The 20,617-nt window shown below is 34.0% G+C and overlaps 2 protein-coding genes and 1 long non-coding RNA gene across 3 annotated transcripts; 2 read left to right on the top strand and 1 right to left on the bottom strand.

The window, feature by feature from the left end:
- Positions 1-5,336: 5,336 nt before the first annotated feature.
- LOC130828656 (uncharacterized) lies at positions 5,337-5,931 on the top strand. Its single transcript, XM_057694617.1, has 2 exons — positions 5,337-5,394; positions 5,606-5,931. Exons 1-2 carry the CDS (start codon positions 5,337-5,339, stop codon positions 5,929-5,931), a joined length of 384 nt encoding a protein of 127 aa, XP_057550600.1.
- Positions 5,932-12,048: 6,117 nt separating this feature from the next.
- On the bottom strand, positions 12,049-13,521 carry LOC130828219 (fasciclin-like arabinogalactan protein 21). The gene has a single exon (XM_057694074.1). The coding sequence runs from the start codon at positions 13,487-13,489 to the stop codon at positions 12,287-12,289; it is 1,203 nt and encodes a 400-aa protein (XP_057550057.1). The 5' UTR covers positions 13,490-13,521; the 3' UTR covers positions 12,049-12,286.
- A 1,229-nt stretch (positions 13,522-14,750) lies between these two features.
- On the top strand, positions 14,751-16,455 carry LOC130828217 (uncharacterized). Its single transcript, XR_009047344.1, has 3 exons — positions 14,751-15,096; positions 15,260-15,320; positions 16,192-16,455. It is a non-coding gene; the product is annotated as an uncharacterized LOC130828217 (long non-coding RNA).
- The last annotated feature ends 4,162 nt before the right edge of the window (positions 16,456-20,617 follow it).

The following is a 20,617-nucleotide window of genomic DNA, read 5'->3' as shown; positions in this document are numbered from 1 at the left end:
AACAAGTGGGTCTATGTATCCGCAAGCTTTCCATATTGTACGCATGGAACGAGGTTCCAGAGGGTTTGAAGAACTCTCTATGGAATGATACTGTGGTAAGCAACTTTACTATTTTTACTCATTTATTTTCATTTTAAAATTAATTTGATTGACAGTAATAAATATAAATTTTTTTTGTAGAATATTTTCCACATCGAGAGCGATGAGGACAAGAAGAATGTGGTTCTTTCAGCTGTTGCTGAATGATTCAGAGATTTCAAATCCAAGCTAGTAACTGGCTGGATTACGAAGAGGCGTGCCCGTACGACCAAAAAGGTCAAAACGGGAAACGAAGGTGGAGAACAATCACCTTCGAAGATGCCCTACGAAATATGGGGGCACATATCGAAGAGGGATTGGGAGGCCTTTGTTGCCAAAAGAACAACTCTTATAGAAGTTGTAAGTATTTCATATTATATTATAGTTTACCAATTTGAATTTACTTCTTTTGATTCAGTCATTAAACTAATACATGACATTCGATTTCTATTGATTAATTAGGAAAAGCGTGGTAAAGCTTCTGGATCTGCAAGCAAAAGGAAGTTTTACCATCGCTTGGGCCAGAAAACGTACGATGAGGTAAGAAAAGAGTGGGTGGATGCGGGTTTATACCCCAATAAAGTTCATCCATGCCCTTATCTACGACTACCTTTGCATCCGTGAATACTCCTGCTGGAGATCGGGTGCGTGATTGGTATTGCGGGCTTCATTCTCGAGATGCAAGTGGTAAATTTACCATTAATGATCTGGGAACGAAGAAGGTTGCTGATGATGTGGTGAGTTTTGAAATTATTAAGTATATTCTTGATTTGTTTTGTATTCTTTAGCTTTGATGTACTTATACTAATTTCTATATATGTCACTTTTTATTTGAACAGATGGGCTGGAAGGAAAAAGAAGCTACGGGGGAGTTCACCCTAAGAGGCAATGTTGACGCATTGCATATGGTCTTAGGGAAAGACCATAGTGGGTGGGTAGTCGGAAAAGGAGGCATCCGCGTGGGGTTACAGAAGGCATTCGACAAAGAGTGTGTTGCTACTCAATCCCGAGCCAACTCCAGAGCCAGTGCTACAGGTACATTGTTTTTAAATATATAAGCACTTATTAATTTAAATTGCAACGCGTTTTAATATTTTATTATGATGCTTATTATACTAAACGACACAATTTTCAGGAGGCGACTCCTTGTTCTCTTTTCCTGCCTCGGTTAGGTGTTGCTAGTGATGGCGACTTAACTGTGGTTGCATATGGTGTGGCCCAGCCAAACAAGGAGGGCCAAATAGTGCATTCAATGCCTGTTACAAGTGGCCACATCAGTGTGGCCGTGGAAACTATTGTAAAGGGGTTTGAAGATTTCTCACTCCCGGTTCCAATGCCAGCATGGAGCCTTGAGAAACTCTCACACGCTCTAGGTAGTTTCATCACATGGCCATATGCTTGGGTCCGATTCACTAACATGGTAAGAATCATTTGTACCTTATTTTTTTTATTTGCATGCTCACACTAATTTAATTGTATAAATTGAAATAGCAAAAGAGTCCAAAGGGATCTTGGAGAGAGGTCGGTTCCTCAGCAAAGGTGTCGACTGGGTCAAAGTCGATGCCAAGCACTCCAATTTTGACTGATGAGGAGCTAAAAGATCTCTCTCAAGATTGCAAATGGCTGCATTATTGTGCATCTCGCATAAGTGAGGAGGACCCACTCATTCTGAACCTGCTGAAGGAGCAATACTGCTTTTTAGAGAGCCCGTTTGTAATTATTGGTCCTAGTGACATCGGGCAATTTTTGAGAGGAGATATGCTGAATGTAGCTCTTTTCCATGTCTACATGAGGTGATGTTCATTATCTTAAAAGTTAGGCATTGTTGTTTAATTGTTTTAATGACCGAATTACTAACAAAATTTTCTTATTTGTGAGTTTAGTGCGGCTTACGAGGAGCTAAATTCTTGCGAACCTCCAATAAAAATTGGATGGTTTTGTCCTGAGTCGATTTCCGGGTAGTAAATGTGTAAATGATCCAGATGACGTCAGAGCATACATTGAGACTGCTTTGACTAATTCCCTTGCATCTAAACACACATTCATTCTGGCTCCATATGTGGAAGAGTAAGTTTTATTTTTGAAATTGAACTTATCTTTTGATTTTTAAAGTCACCTAATCTCTAATTTGTTGATTTTAAATTTGCGTTTGTAGTTTGCATTGGATACTTTTAGTCATATGTCCTTTAACAAACACTGTGCACGTCTTCGACTCATTACAAAAACCTCAAAGCCCGCCTCGTAACACAAAATTCAAAGCGTTGGTGAATGCGTACGTAATATTAATTATTTTACCAAGTTGATTTAATTAAGTGTTATATAGATATATAAATAGTATTACTTTTCCCATGCGTTTCAGCACAATGAAAAAAGTGCGTGGACAAATGGGATCTACATCTAGAGCCACATTTCCAAAATGGACAGCAATAAAGGTACACAAATTCGATTTTATGCGTTTTTAACCGTTTTTGGCACTTCCGCGCGTAAAGTAGCTCAAACTTGGTTTGTTTTGCACGAAACTTGGCACACAATACTAATTGGTATATATTATTGTGTTGAAGTTGTTAGAATTGAAAATCATAGTCATATGCTAGAAATTACGTGTTAAGTTGTGATTTTATGCGTTTTTAAGCGTTTTTGTCAATTTCGCGCGTAAAGTAGCTCAAACTTAGTTTGTTATGCACGAAACTTGGCACACAACACTATTTGGTATAGATTATTGTGTTGAAGTGGTTAGAATTGAAAATCATAGTCATATGCTAGAAATTACGTGTTAAGTTGCGATTTTATGCGTTTTTAACCGTTTTTTGCACTTTCGCGCGTAAAGTAGCTCAAACTTGGTTTGTTTTGCACGAAACTTGGCACACAACACTATTTGGCATATATTATTGTGTTGAAGTTGTTAGAATTGAAAATCGTAGTCATATTCTAGATATTACGTGTTAAGTTGCCATTTTATGCGTTTTTAACCGTTTTTAACACTTTTGCGCATAAAGTAGCTCAAACTTGGTTTTGATGCGAAACGGGGGCTGATTAAGGACTCTAACAAACATAACTACTTCTGTGCTTAATCAAAAAGTGCGTACATTACATGTCAAATTAGAACAGAAAACAAAACAACCTATATATTCTAAGTATCGGCTTTATTACAAAACTGTCGAGCAGGGGACCTTGTAGCTGAGTTTGTGGATTCTGTGAGTACTATCAACATGGTTCTTGGACCTTGACTTCTTGGTCCATGTACAGAGATGCCATCCTCTAAGTTCCCACGTCCATCTATGTAGTAGGTAGTGTCATCCGTGCTATGCAAGGTGGCCTGACAGGCGGATGGTTAATCTGTTTGTTCTGTGGCCTATTGAACAGAATACTTGTTTCTGTTTTGCTCAAATGTTGCTGTGATGTTCCTCATTGCTTCTTCCTGACTTTTCCATGTTTGGACATTCATTTTTAGTCTAGATTGAATTTGGCCTTCCTTATTTGACACGTTCAAATCAGTAGGTGCAGCAGTGGGGGTAGTCATCAAGTCAGTAAGTATCAAACCAGTAGGTTGTTCAGCCGTGTACTCTTCTTGGCTTGTCTTGGCTTGGTTTGACTTGATTTGTGGGCTGTCCATATTTAGATCCATATTTGGATCACAAAAACTACAAATGATCATGAAAAGAGCACGAAACAACCACAAACACGTAGACAATTCTGATCTAGCAAACTGTCGAGCAGCCCTCCTTTAGCTCAGCGTCTAGGAGTCCACGGGGATTATTAGAATGGTTTAAGGACCTTGATAGCTAGATCCAAGTACCGAGATTCCATTTCCACTTTAGCCTAGGTCCTGGATGCATAGTTTAGTCTCCACGTGTCGTGCAAGGTGGTCTGGTCACTAGTTTGCTGCTGTGTCGTGAGGTCTGTATGCAGCCTTATGTGGGCTCCTTTGGTATCTTCATTTCATACAACCACATTTGTATCAGATTTGCTAGAAATTATTGGTATATATTATTGTGTTGAAGTGGATAGAATTGAAAATCATAGTCATATGCTAGAAATTACGTGTTAAGTTGTGATTTTATGCATTTTTAAGCGTTTTTGTCAATTTCGCGCGTAAAGTAGCTCAAACATGGTTTGTTATGCACGAAACTTGGCACACAACACTATTTGTCAATACCCCTCCTTATTTGCTGCGGTTTTACCTCTGACCGCAGCAAATAATGCCCTTATTTGCTGCGGTTCTTAACCGCAGCATTTAAAGTAGGACATTTGCTGCTATCACTATTGCTAGGGGCCAAAACCGCAGCAAAAAATGACCAAAAAACCGCAGCAAACGAGGTTTTTTCCACTAGTGCCTATGAGCTTTGTGCTTTCATATTTTATCGTAATAAATTGTTTAAGAATTCACATGTTTATAAGGGATTTATTTTATGATTTTTTAATGCTTACTAAAATTATTCTTTCTTTTATAGTTTTTGATTGAAAAGATAAAAATCAAGTTATGAAGGCTTGATAAGGCAATTGATAAATTTTTTTAGTAAATAATTACATCAACTAAGCTTGGCTAATGCACACACACACACACACAAGATAACCCATGCATTTTAGTAATATTCTTTTGAAAGGATAGTTTTCATACTTAGTAGTGTTCTATCTTTCTTTCATTTAGTTAATTATTTATTTACTTATTTATTTATTATATCTATTTGTTTATTTTGTGTTGATCTCGGTTAATGATCTGATTGTAATCTGTTACCTTAGTTTGTAGTAATTGAATACTGAGTTAGGAAGCAATTATGGTCACCTGAGGTCAGGTCCAAGGAGATAGGATTAGGTGTGTAATACCCCAGATTTAGCTTGAAAAGGGATTGATAGACTACTCATATCAACAAGGTGCATCTTCTTTTCTTAAGAGCTCATTTGTTAAGAACTCCACAATTAAGCGTACTTGATGTGGAGCAATCTTAGGATGGGTGACCTCTTGGGAAGTTTTCCCGAGCGCGCACGAGTGAGGCCAAAGTGCGCTGGAAAGACTTGTGTTGGTTTGTGGGGTTAATCTACAGTCTTCATGAGTAGTCACCGGTGGTCCATTGGGCCGGGGTGTTACAAATGGTATCAGAGCAACCCTGCGACCGTGACTGATTGTGTTCAGTGCACCTAGCGGAGGAAAAGATCCTGAAATTACGGTCTAACGAGGACGTTGTATTCCTAAGTGGGGGTGAGTGTAATACCTCAGATTTAGCTTGAAAAGGGATTGATAGATTACTCATATCAACAAGATGCATCTTCTTTTCATGGGAGCTCATTTGTTAAAAACTCCACAATTAGGCGTGCTTGGTGTGGAGCAATCTTAGGATGGGTGACCTCCTGGGAAGTTTTCCCGGGCGCGCACGAGTGAGGCCAAAGTGCACCGAAAAGACTTGTGTTGATTTGTGGGGTTAGTCTATAGTCTTCATGAGTAGTCACCAGTAGTCCATTGGGCCGAGGTGTTACAAGGTGGGGCAACGTAAGCAGTATCTAGAACTAAGAGTGGGGACTTGGAACATAGGTACCCTAGAAGCTACGTCGTTGGAGTTGGCCAACGAGCTTTCTAAATACACAATTCATGTAGCATGTGTTCAAGATACTAGGTGGAAGGGGCAAAAAGCAAAAGGTATAAAGGGATATAAGTTGTGGTATGCAGGTTTGGACGGTAGACGTAACGGGGTTGACATCCTTGTGTCTAATGATATCCTAAAGCAATTGGTTGAAGTAAGGAGGTGTAATGATAAGATTATGCTAGTTAGGATAGTATTGGGGGAAGAGATCATATCCATTGTCAGTGCGTACGGGCCCCAAGTTGGGCTCGATGAGCAGGTGAAATGCGAGTTCTAGGATAACCTAGGAGACCTCATGAGAATTATCCCGAAACATGAGAAATTTTTCTTAGGAGGAGACTTTAACAGACATATAGGCAGAGATGCAGGCTACTATAACTCCGTACATGGAGGGTTTGGTTTGGGGGCAAGGAATGAGAGTGGGGAGAATTTGCTGGAGTTCGCACTAACAAAAGAATTGGTTATAGCAAACTCGATTTGTAGAAAGAAACATGAGCATTTGATCACATATAAGAGCGGGGGGCATGCAACCAAAGTTGACTATTTCTTAGTACGCAAGGGAGATTGGGCTTCATGCTTCGATTGTAAAGTGGTGTTGGGTACAGAGATGCCCACCCAACACAGGCTTTTAGTACTGGCCTTCAGGATTAGGAAGAAAATCGTAGAGAAGAAGGTCGAGTCCCTAGGAAAGATCATGTGGGGGAAACTCAAACGGGATATGGTCATAACCCTAGCAAGCAAGATAAGTTAATTGCGCTTCCCAAGTCAGTCAGAGGATGCGAATGAAATGTGGTTGAACATGGAAAAAACCATTAGAAAAGTGGTAAGAGAGACCTTGGGGATGTCGTCGGGTAAACCAAAAGTGTTCAAAGAGTCGCGGTGGTGGAACAATGAGGTGGAAAAGAAGATAAAGGATAAAAACAAGAGATTTAAGGAACTTATGGCATGTACGGAAGAGGAGGATAGGATAGAAAAGAGAGTGAGTTATAAAGAAGCAAAGCGAGTGGCAAAGAAAGCGATAAACGGAGGCAAAAAACCGTGGTTATGAGTACTTGTATCGGAAGCTTGATACCAAAGAGGGGGAGAAGTAGATTTTTAAGCTGGCAAGGATTAGGTCCAGGCAGCAGCAAGACTTAGAGACAGTAAAATACATCAAGGATGAGAGAGGATGAGTTCTCCTGAGACAAGAGGACATCAAAACCAGATGACTCTAGTATTTCTATCAGCTACTCAATGAGTCTTGGGGGCCAAAGGAGGCGGATAATCAAATTTCTGATGTCCAAAGACCACTAGAATATGGGTCAATGAGTGATATTACCATAGAAGACGTAGAAGAAGCTCTCAAAAAGATGGGGAGAACAAAGGCAGTCGGGCCAGATAACATCCCGATTGAGGTGTGAAGGGGTTTAGGAGAAGAGGACATTTGTTGGTTGATTAACCTCTTTAATATTATTTTGAGGACACATAAGATGCCAGAAGAATGAAAAAATAGCACACTAATACCTTTGTTTAAAAACAAAAGCGATGTGCAAGTATACAGGATTTATAGAGGTATCAAACTTCTAAGCCACACAAAGAAATTCTGGGAAAAAGTGATAGAGAGGAGAATTAGACAGCAAACGGTGATTAGAGATAACCAATTCGATTTTTATGCAAGTAAGGTCAACCATTGAGGCAATTCATGTTTTGAGGAGACTGATGCAGAAATATAAGGAGCGAAAGAAAGACTTGCATATGGTGTTCATTTACTTGGAGAAAGCGTATGATAGCATACCACGACGTGTCATTTGGGATAGCCTCAAGGCTAGAGGTATTTCTTCAGTGTACATTGAGGCTATACGGAATATGTATGGCAAAGTTTCGAGTAAAATTAACGGAGCCTTTTCCGGTCAAAGTTGGACTACATCAGGGATCGGCTTTAAGCCCTTTCATTTTTATTGTCATTATGGAATAGATTTCTAAACCTATTTGGAAGATGGTACCGTGGTTCACGCTATTCACTGACGACATAGTGCTGGTAGCAGAAACTAGAGAGGAGGTTAGTGATAAGTTAGATGAGTGGAGGGAAGCTTTAGAAGGTAAAGGGTTGCGCATTAGTCATACAAAAATCAAGTATTTGCGTTGTGACTTTAGTGGGACATCACCGATAGGTGAACCAGAGGTGTCCATTGATGAAGTAGTTGTTAAAAGTACGACCAAATACAAGTATTTGGGATCAAACATTCAAAGGGATAGGGAGATTGACGAAGATATAAATCATCGTATATAAGCGGGTTGGCTCAAGTGGCGAGCAGCCACCGTGGTGCAATGTGATGGAAATTTCCAAGCAAGTTAAAAGGAAAATTTTACTGGGCCGCAATCAGACCTGCTCTGCTATATGGGACCGAATGTTGGTCTGTAAAAACGATTTTTGAACATAATATAGAAGTTACAGAAATGCGTATGCTGAGATGGATGTGTGGGCACACATTAATGGATAAAATTAGGAACCAAGTGTTTAGGGACAAACTAGAGGTAACCTCTATTTCTGGAAAAATGCGCAAAAATAGATGAGGTGGTTTGGACATGTGTAGAGAAAGACTTTCGTCGCACCTGTGTGGAGAGTAGAAAGCATTATAGTAGAGGGTAAGAAGAGTCGAGGAAGACCTAAGAGAACTTGGGATGAGCAAAGAAAAGTTGACTTACATGAGTTAAACCTCTCAGAGGGCCTGACTACTGATGTCCTCTTAGATTACCTTTTGATGTTCCTTCCCTCTTGCGTCTCTCGTTTCTTCATTATTAGTTTTTTTTGTTTTCTTTATTTGTAGCGGGTTCTACTTATTTATTTTATTTATATGCATTTAATTTATCTTTCCCGTGTAACTACGTCTCCTTATCTTTTTCGAGCCGGGGGACTCCTTTGGTCGCGCTCTCCTTTACGGGTATCAGTTGCCGCCGTCTTTCCCTCCCCAGACCTTTTCCATAGTTTTTCTATGAGTAGGATACACTGGGTAGGATGATGATGATGATGATGATGATGATGATGAGGATGAGGATGAGGATGATGATGATGACTTTATTGATAGATCACAAACATTATTTTCTACATGATAATTAGACTATAAGGAACGAAAACTTGAACTACATAAAGATAAGGTAAATTCGAAACCAAATCGTCGAGGCCAAATTAAGAACTGGAATGAGCTACTATGTTATCAAAGAAAAAAATGAATCAATTGTAAATATCAGGGGCGGAATAAATAATTCTGATGCTCTATTTTATTTTACATAAATTTCTAAAATTAAGGCATTTTATAATAATTAAGGCCAATTTAAGTACTAGAATTAAATAAAAGCTCAACACAATTTATTTATTTTATTAATATTGATTATATAGAAATAACTTAAATTAAGCTGTTAAAAATTAAACTTTCATCTCTAATGTTAAAATAAAAGAGAAAAAATAGTAATAGATTGATGATGAATAATAATTAAAAAAAAAGTAAAAGTCTGAAGGGTTAAAAATTTAAAAAATAAATTTTTGATTATTTTTATAAATTAAGTTACTGTAATTTATGTTTGATGAATGTGTAAAAATTAAATGATGTTAGAGAAAATATTTGGAAGTTAAAGATTTGTTTTGAAAAGAGATAAAAGATGATAGAAAAATGTAATTGATAGGTTTTGAACATATGACCATTGATTTGTTAATTAAAACTCTTACTAGCTACTCTACCACATAGTATGTTATTTCAATATCATTTTTTAATATGACACCCTTTAAGTTTGAGGGCCCTATGCGGTTGTCACCCTGCACAGCTTTAGAACCGCCTATGGTAAATATTCAAGGAAAAAGTTTTATGCTTTGTTATTTACGTTGCTCCCAACCGAGAGGTAACACTTATGTCTTACCAGTTAAAAATATTTTCTTATTCGCCTGTCATCATTTCATCTAGTCTGGTTTTACCATTTATAAATATTTCATTTTCCCAAACAAGACGTAACACTTTTGATCGACATTAAGCCTTTTCACTTTCGCCGCCATTATATATTGAATTTACAAATCTATATGGGATCTAGTGCGATGGTGTATGTTTTTCACTAACGATATTGTGCTAGAATTAAAAACTAGTCAGGAGGCTAATACTAAAGTAGAGGAGTGGAGTGCTATTTTAGAATATAAAGGGCTGCGTATTAGTCCTACAAAGATAGAATATTTGAGATGTAATTTACATGGGATAGAAAAAAGACGGTGACCTAAAGGTGACCATTGGTGAAGATATTGTTGCTTGTACGACTATAAGTATTAAGGGTTGATTATTCAAAGTATTGGGGAAATCGATGGAGATGTTACTCATCATATACAAGCGGGATGGCTTAAGTGGCGTGCGACCATCGGGGTATAATGTGACAAGCAGTTCCCAATCAAACTAAAGGTAAATTTAATTGAGTTGTGCATTGTTGTATGGGACGAAATTTAGGTTTATAAAGAACATTTTTGAACAAAAAAGAAACTTACAAAGATGTGAATCTTGATATGGATTTGCGGCCGCACAAGGATGGAATGAATTAGGAATAAAATGTTTTGAAAGAAGTGTGACTTGAGTCTTGTATTAATTAGTTATATGTTAGATGAAAATTAAAATGCAGAAGAATCATGGCTTAAAGGTTAGAAGTAACAAAATATTTATTAGACCGTAAGCATATATTATTGAGATGGTAAAGGACCTTTATGATTTGTGTGTATGGGAATTATGTACTATTGATAGTGTATCTTAGTCATGTGAAGGCTAGGAGTGCATATATTCAAACCTAAGTGCAAGTGTAAGAAGTATTGGAGACCATGAGCTTGCATAAAAGAGAGAAAGGGAAGGTCAGAAAGCTGCTACATGTTGCTCGACCTGGAGCTCGACCCCTGGCTCGACCGAGTCCAGGTCAAGCGAAGGCTACTGGTTGCTTTTTTCGATTCTGCTACTGCTCCCTTGATGTCCCTTGCTGTCCCATATTGTTACCCTTGCCTATATAAGTTGTATTGCTATTGTTGTAGTGTGTAGAGCCAAGCTTAGAGCTTGAGCCTCCCATTCTCCTTACCATTCTCCTCTTAATTCTCTACTCAAATGTATAGCTCACACATACACTCTCCATTGATGTAATTCCTTCAACATTGTAATGAGCTCTCAAGCTCCTATATCCTTTAAACACATAATGATACACTAGCCTAGGATGGTGGATGTAGCCTTATTAATGGTGAACCACCTTAAATTTTGGTCTTAATGATTTATTTACTTTTATTGCTGAAATCACCTTAATACTTGCATATAACCATGGTTAATTAGTGCACCTTTAAACCATGGTCATTAACCTTTCATGCCACCTTAGGCCCACGCTTCCGCATTTGTTAACCTACTCTAACAAAATTGATATTGTTTGAACATGTGCAAAGAAAGATTGTCAACACTCTCGTGTGAAGGACAACTAGCATCATTGTAGAGGGTAAAAGAATCCGAGGTATTAGACCTAAGAGGAGGTGAGAGAAACAAATCAAACTTCACTTGAGTTAGCTGCACCTCTCGAGGACCTGACTAGTGAGTACAGTTGGAAACAGTGAACTCAGGTTTTAGGCTATTGATTGTTCTTTTCACTTGCCTCTTTTTGTCCTAGCTACTAATCTAATTTGTTTAATTATTTTTGTTAACATGTTTTTTGTTTTTTTATTTGGTTTTTCTAATGGCTCAGTAATAATTGAGCTTGAGCTGTAATTTGCAGGTAACAATTCCTAGGCGGGCTTAGTGTTACACATCGCTCTCTTTACAGGGCTCTCCATTTGCGAGTTTATTTGACTGCGCTCATTCCCCTTTGCCAATTCTTTGGAGGGGATACTATGGTATGCCCGCTATCTTTGCTTCCGGACCCTAATTAAATTTGTGCGGAATATTAAATCGATTACTATGACTATGATTATGTTTCTAATTGAAAGATAAATTTTCTTCCCAAGCAAATACTATATATTTTAAATATACTTTTAATAAAATAAAATTGTTTTAGAAATACTTTGATGAGAAGGTCATAGTAAATAATGGTCATTTATAAGATTAACAAATCATCCCTATGTCGTAAGATTTAATAGGGTAAGAGTTTTGTTATTGTAATTTATTTTTTTTAATTTTATTTATTTAATTATATTTTTTTAACTGTGTGTGGTGATTTACAAATTACGGTTATTAAATATAAAATTTTGATTGATAATAGTAAAAGATTTTGTTGGTTGGGAAAAGTAACACGTACGTACGTCTGCTAGAAAAATAGACGACTCTGACATGCATCAACCGTTTATACCTTTTTTACATCCTCCAAATTAGTTCTGATTACATGCATTATCTGCCCTTGTTTTGACATACAATTCGCCATAACAATTAATTGATATCAAGCATAGATAAATAACAACTGATAATAGCTCAAAATAGTAGTTCATTATCTTGAATTGTAACCAGCTGATACAACTTACAGTACTCATCACACATTCACGCTAAAACAAGATGGTTATAATATGGGAGCTAATAGCAAGATTAAGAAAATCATTTGATACTATTAGCAAGATTACTTCAAAATTATTGACTAATTATAGGATTATGAAGATCATTAACTGATGATAATCAAAGACCTTGATGAGCATCATCCATCTCAGGCATTGATTCCATCGGAGCAGCAGAAGTTTGACGAACAATATTAACACCTGACTCTCTCGGTTCTGAACCAAACTCACCAGTTGTAATTGGATAAAAGCCTGACTTCTTTTCAGTGATTGGAATCGACTGACGGAGATGAGGAAACGGAAAAGGAACTCCGTGAATGATCACCTTAGAGTTATGAAGAATATTCGGATGGATGACTTTGACGTAATTGATCCTCATCGGAGACAAAGGATTACGTCCTGGTGTTGTAATTGTGAGAGTTTCGCCAGATTCAAGCGTAGGAAATACAGTTGAGGATGGAAAAGTTTCCAGGTCAGAAAAATTGATGAGTTTGTTCGGTATAATGTGATACCTCACACTGTGAATATAGGCTTGTCCGCCATGGAAGATAGCAGAGTCATCTACGGCGAATATCGTCATATTATGAAGATTGACGAGTTCGTGGAACTTAACTTTGATCGCAAGGGAGAGAATACTGTATCCACTCGTTTTGAGTCGAATCATCGCGTCAATGAGCATAATCCGAGTCATCGCGGCTGAAGGAGAAGGATGAGGAAGATTAAGTGACGTCATCTTTTCAATGGAGCACGAAAACGGCGAGAGATGAGAAAGAAAACCTTGAACGCCATGAATAATAACGCGCTCACCGACGTAGATATCCGGATGAGTGATTTCGGCGCCATTGACGAAGATTTTGGTTCCATTGAAAGTAGAAGTGACAATTAAGCAACGACCGGGGAAAATCGTCTCAATTTTCGAGCCAAAAATGAGTTTAGTGAGATAATCGAAATGATACAGACCTGGAACAGAGTGTTCTTGCAGAAGAACAAGCGGCGAACACGAAGGACAAGTTCGCAGCGAAGAGTCTGAAGGTGCGAAGACGGTGATCGGACGATCAAGCCATGGAAGGTGAGACTCCGAGGAGAGAGAAAGTGCGCGAGCAGCCATTGAAAGGTCTCTGAATCCAAGTTCTGTAAGGATTTGAGAAATAGAGGAGAGAGGAGTGATAAAATGAGGAGAAAATACGGTTTCCGAAGCGGAGAAAGGAAATGGTGGAGGAGAAGTGGGTGAAGGTGAAGACGAGCTTAAAGAATCATCCATGGCGGAAATTATGCAGAAAGAGATGGATATTGATGTGAAAAAGATGATGAGAAATTTCGCCATTGTTGTGTGCTTCGAGGAGAGAGAAAATGAAGTAAACTCAGAGAGATGAAATGAGAAAAACGGTTATTCTGAAGATATTTATAGAAGATTGTAGCCAATGAAGCTGTTTCAAATTACCAGCGTGACAGACTCGTGCAGTTTTTTAATCAATGGATGAAAATGGCGGGATATGGATTTGTTTATTGGTACAAGATCTGCTAGTTATAAGTTCAAGAAAATGATATTATATACTCCTTTAAATGAGTTCTGTTTTGTTATTTTTTTTATTTGATTTGTTTTGTTATAAAAAATTTTTTTATTTATATTACAAATTTTTTTCATAGAAATAACCTTATTCATTCTTATAATTTTAATTTAATTTAATTTAATTTTTCTTTTAATTTTGACTTAATGTCTTATTTAATTTTTGAATACTTTTCACTCCCCCTATTAATTTATATTTTATTCTTAATCTAAAGTTCAAATATAATCAAGTGTAATTTTATTTGATTAGTTTCAATGTGAAAGTTATTAATATCAATTTTTTATAATTTATAATTATCCCCAACCATACATAGCAATAAAATATTAAAAAAATGACAAATATCATCCTTCGTAAGTCTTGATAAATGGAATTATTTAGTGGATGATAGTTGATTATATGACGATATTTACCTAATTTAGAATATGATTTTTTTTTAAAAAAAAGTTAGAGCTATATTACGTAAAGTATACATATAATTTATTATAGAAATTATATATGCCTAACCTAGAATTTGATATGTTTAATTAAATGAAAAAGTAATGTATTTGTTAAAAAAAATTTTAAAAATTAGTATTTATCTTTTGCTTTTAAAAAGTCATGTATTCAATAAATTTAATCACCATAATACATGCAATATTCTTTGAAATTATATTTTTATATACTACATATTAATAAATTCGTGCATTGTACGAGTTTTTATACTAGTTAGAAATATTATGAATTCAATTAGTGCATTGGCAAACGTGCAAAAAGCAAATGGGCATTAACTATGAATTGGAGGGAGTAATGCTTATGGTTCCCATATACTTCCTCAATTTCACTATACACTACAACAAAATATGGACTTTTTCAACGCTTGCATTTACACGCAATGTAATCTGTTGAAAATCGAAATGAATCTTTTAAACAGTTTTTTTAACACACGTAATAAAGTTGATAAATTCTCTATACCAAGCGTATCATTCCTCACAAATATATATCAACAAAATTTGGGTGAGTAAACATGCTTTTGGCACAATTACCCTTGATAGCAAATTGATATATTTGTCCCTAATTGTTAATTCAAACGTCAACCAGCAAGTTTTCTCCGGTGATAGCAAATTAATCAAACATTCATAATAAAAGTCATCATCGATTTCTTCAGTGATAGCAAATCGATCAAATCGATCTTCGATCTTCTCTAGTGATATATTGGCACAATTACTCTTCGATCTTAATTTCTTCTCAGTCAAGTGCCATCAACACCGATCATCACATTATTATCAGCGATTACTTCACGTAATTGTAGAGAAAAATTCAAAAATACCAGCGATTACTTCCTTATCTTCTCCATAACTTTTTTCGGCAATTGGTTCAAATTTAGGTAAACGAGTTCTTCAATTTGCTATCAATTTCAGCAATTTTTTGTATTTTAATTTTTTACTTCACTGTAGTCTATAAACACAATTTTATGTATTTTAATTTTTTTTCTCTACGCGTGAAATATATAGTCAATAACATTTCTTCAGCGACTTCAATTTTTGTAGGTAAGCGTGAGTTCGAATCACCTGATCATCTCTACAATTTCTTCAATTTCTTGAATTTTAGGTAAATGTGATTTCAATTTATTCAACAATTTCAATTATGTTGAGTGTTTGTAAGTCTGCGATTTTTGGTAAACTTGATTTCAATTTAGGATTTTGGTAGATAATTTTAGTTAATTTTATCTAAGTTTCATGCTTTATTTGTAAGTCTACGAAGGACACGATAAGTGTGGGTGAACTCCCTAGATAAATCATCATGAGATCCCCGTATGTTTCACAGAGTGATCGGAAAGAGCGATGAGGGTAAGTTCCGAGCTGATGGAAGTTGCCAATTATAGGCAGCCTTGGAGGAGATGGAGGTAAATGTTTCCTAGGATAAGACTGTTAGAAACCATTTGTAGAGGAAGCATAATAAGATGATGATTGGAAGACTTGTGTAGTAGTAAGGCCAGATCAACTTCAGCTGCTCTATACTAAGCTGGAACATTGTTTTGTCTTCTAGTTTACCTTTCTTCTAATTTGAGTGCTAATCTGCATTATGAGAACATTTATGTTGCAAGAATGTACTTCCTCCATTCCACTGCACTTGCTATATTTGACTTTTTACGCAATCCATTGTGTTATTTGATGATAATGATAATGATCTTAAACTATTGGAGGTGAGAAATTGAGAATATAGTTGCGCTTTTAGTTGGCCTTTAGATGTGACAGAACATCTGTGAGATTTTGGGTGTATATGTATTTGAAAGTTTAGAATTTCTTGCAAAAGTTATGTTCCTTAGTGTTTTGAGCGTTCTTGCCAACTACCAGGTTTGACCTCTAGCCATCAGATTTGGGTTAGCTGTTGGTGTTGTGGTGCCTTCTACCTGCTTTTTTTGCTCTGCTGTTGGAGATCATATTTATGTTTGTATCATAAAGAACTTAAATGTATGCAGGTACTACAAAATCATAGAAGGATATCATATTCTTTTCATTGTGCATCGAGAAAGAGATGGAGTTCGATTTGAGTTGACATACGACAACATCTTTGAACGTTTGTAGGAAGCTTGTGTAATAGCTATAGAAGCTACATTTGAGAAGATTCAAGCCTTTATAGTTTTGTTATTTTGTAAAATGAATATATGGATATCATTTGATAATGTAATAAACTCCTTAATTTTGGTCAAGACAATGAGAAAATTAAGACATTTTCATCTGTTTCTTTAAAGTGTTGCAAACTAATAGCTATGTGTTTGATGGACCATCTATATAACGATATCATTTGCATACAAATTATACTTTTTTGATTATTGAAAGTGTTAAAAGCAGTGGCTTTAATAGTGGGAACAGCCTAACCTTTTTTACACTAATAAGCGTCAAAAACTCAAAAAAACGTGGATAATACAAATAGTTTTCAAGGCATTGAAGCATTGAAAAACATTTGTAACACTTGATTTTTAGACAGTTTTTGAATCGTTGAAAAAAAAAATTTAAACACATTAAACAGTCTAAAAGCTATATGTATAACCGTTGAAATGCTCCATTTTTTTTGTAGTGATACTTGCTATAGTTGACTTTTTACGCAATCTAATGTGTTACTTTGATCATTTGTATATTGAATTATACACATCTAAAAATTATAAAAACTTAATATTATGAAATATACGATTATACGATTTATACAAGATCTCACTTGACTATATCTTTTCTTACACATTAGCCGCAATATATAAAATAAGCTTGAACGATAAATAGTGTCAAAAACATTATATAGCGAGTATTTCAAAACGGAGGAAGTATCTTCTACTACCTTTATTTTAATATTTTATACACCTTATGGTCCTCAAATGTTTCCCACTAACTTCATAAAAATATTTTTTAATTGGTTTTAGTTCCTATAGTTTTTCCACTAACTTTCTTTTAATACTCCTTTCGTTTCTTTTCAAATGTCTCATTTGCTTTTGGGTTAATATTTATCGGTCGCTCTTAATTTGTTATTCTTAATCTATGCATTATAACATAGTTAAATGAGATATTGTTTGTAGAGCTGCACATGGTCCGGTCTGGTCTGGTTTGACAGAAAAATCAGACCAAACCAGATATTTGTACTTCTTAATCCACACATTATAATAGTTATTTCTATCGTTTGTTTAGAACAAACGATATAAATAACTATTATTTGTATCGTTTATTTGAAACAAACAATATAAATAATTGTTTTTTAATACACAAATAACATATTTGTTATTATTATATTTAATGATATAAAATAAATAAAAATAATAAATAAAAAAATTAATTAGAATTAATAAAGATATATATTCTTATTAATTATAATAGAGTAACATAATTTTAACTCTTATAAAGCTATATAACTCTTGGCAATGGTTGTTTATATAGTAGATTAATAAAACTGCTTAGTAATTGTAATATAATACATCTAAGTAGATTAACAAAAGTAATTATAAAACTAGACAACCAAGTAGATTAAAAAAAAAAAAAACTAATTACATCTTCTGTTCTTCTTTGCTTTCTTCCTCTATTGCTGCCACCTAATCATCAACACTACTAAGCAACTCTTTATTTTAAGATGTATTGTTATAAATCAATTTGCAAATTTCAATGAAATGAAAAAAATAAAAATAAAATTAAAAAACTAAACATAAAAAGAATGGATCTTCAAAGTACTCGTATCTATATATTGTGTTTGTTGTAGATTTTGAGTCGTGATATTTTTTTGGGGTTCATTAATATGGAGACACTTGCCATTTTTGGGCAGTGACCTTAATTATGTTTATAATTTGACCTTAAAACTTCTTACACCATGGATATATATTAGGTGGGTAATTTGACTTTATTGGTTTACATCTTTCATTACAAAACAAATATGAGTATAATTTGAATGTGGGATTTAAGTATGATGTTAAACTTAGTTATTGCCCCAGGCCATACTCCTATTAGTTATTTGGTGTTTACGATTGCTTTCTTGTCGCTTTTCATTTTGTTATGAGTTATGAGTTTATCAAAGAATTCTGATTTTGATTACGATTTTACGATATTACGATTTAAAAATAGGTGAACAATCCGAATCATAGATAGGATTTTAATGTGGTAAAATTTTGTGATTCTGCTTAGCTAAAGTATTTAGATGGTAGGATCATAACACGATTTATGATCCTACGATCCAACGATCCAATCCTACATGGATAGTTTCAATCGTAAAATACTTTCATGTATACATATTTCACTTACGTATAAATATATATTTCAAATAATTACATTAATACTTTTATAAAATTCAAATTTTTCTTGATTTGCAGTTTAAAAATGATTATCAGATATTCTTTTAAAAACTTAATAGATGAAGTAAAATAAGTTTTTACTTACACCTTAAAACTTAAAAAGAGAACAAATATAATTAATAATCATTAATCCAAAGTACATTAGTGCATATTTGTAGGATCCTACGATCTGATTCTATCAATTTCGATTCTACCCCCTCAACGATCGTAGGTAGAATTACAATCCAAATATCCTTATTTATGACCATCTTTTATCATGTAGTATCAGGATGGTTCCACAAGAATGGAACCCTGCTACTAGTGTATGAGTACATGCCCAACGCCGGTCTTGATAAGCACATATTCTGCGGGGAGTACAAGGTACAAATGAAATAGGAGAGTAGAATACAATTAAAATAGCGTATACCAAGACTTGGTCCAAATAATAATACACAATGTTTAAGCAAAAGGCCTACATGTGAAACATGCGCCGCTGAAAAACAATATATATATATATATATATATATATATATATATATATATATATATATATATATATATATATATATATATATATATATATATATATATGTATATATATATATGTATATATATATATGTATATATATATATATATATGTATATATATATATATGTATATATATATGTATATGTATATATATATATATATATATATGTATATATATATATATATATATATATATATATATATATATATATATATATATATGTATATATATATATATATATATATATATATATATATATGTATATATATATATATATATGTATATATATATATATATGTATATATATATATATATATATATATATATATATATATATATATATGTATATATATATATATATATGTATATATATATATATATATGTATATATATATATATATGTATATATATATATATATATGTATATATATATATATATATATATATATATATATATATATATATATATATATATATATATATATGTATATATATATATATATATGTATATATATATATATATATATATATATATATATATATATATATATATCTATATATATATATATATATGTATATATATATATATATATATATGTATATATATGTATATATATATATATATATATTTATGTATATATATATATATATATATATTTATGTATATATATATATATATATATATATATATATATATATATATATATATATATATATATATATATATATATATATATATATATATATATATATATATATATATATATATATATATATATATATATAAAACGACGATGTATTAGAGTTCGAACAATGTGTTTCAAACTCCAATATTGCCAAGATCGAGTGTATGAGGTTTTGTGACAAACAAATTACGCTATCAACAATATCGATGTTTGTAGGAGAAAATAATGCAATAAAACGACACAAAGATTTAACGAGGTTCACCCAACTAAGGCTACGTCCTCCGGTGTGTAGTTTCTCTTATACTATCAAAAGGAGTTCAAAGAACTTTCAAATATTGAGAATTACAATAGAGAAGAGATATAGGCTAGTGTTTGGCTTGCGGTGTATTTGTGAATGATTACAATGTGAATGAGAGCTCTCTATTTATAGGAGAGATCTCACTAAGTAACATTAAGTACATTAAAACTATGAATAAATTATAATGAAACATCCCCAAGTATATGAAGAGTCAAAAACAGCATCCTAGGAGCATCAAGAGTTAAACCTTTGCACTTCTTCATTAAGTCCCATAACTCCTATGAATAACTCATACTTCATTACCTCATCAATCCATACTTTTAATCACCATCATAAATCACAATCATCAAGACTCAACTTAATACACCCATTCATGACAAACTTATGGGATTCCATCCCAAGAGTCACTACATGAATGCACACACCAAATGTGCACTCAAGTCACACCATTCATAACAATCTCCACCTTGACTTGAGTTCACCCAAGTCAATGGAATTCTCTAATTCACTCCAACATAATATAACAACTTACACTAAATCATACTCAAAACAAAACAACACATGTGCATAAACATAGCACATGCACT

Source organism: Amaranthus tricolor, chromosome 12 (assembly GCF_026212465.1).
Source record: "Amaranthus tricolor cultivar Red isolate AtriRed21 chromosome 12, ASM2621246v1, whole genome shotgun sequence".
In the NCBI taxonomy this organism is placed as follows: Eukaryota; Viridiplantae; Streptophyta; class Magnoliopsida; order Caryophyllales; family Amaranthaceae; genus Amaranthus; species Amaranthus tricolor.
The sequence above is the reverse complement of the archived record's forward strand: the minus strand, read 5'-3'. Positions and strand labels throughout refer to the sequence as shown.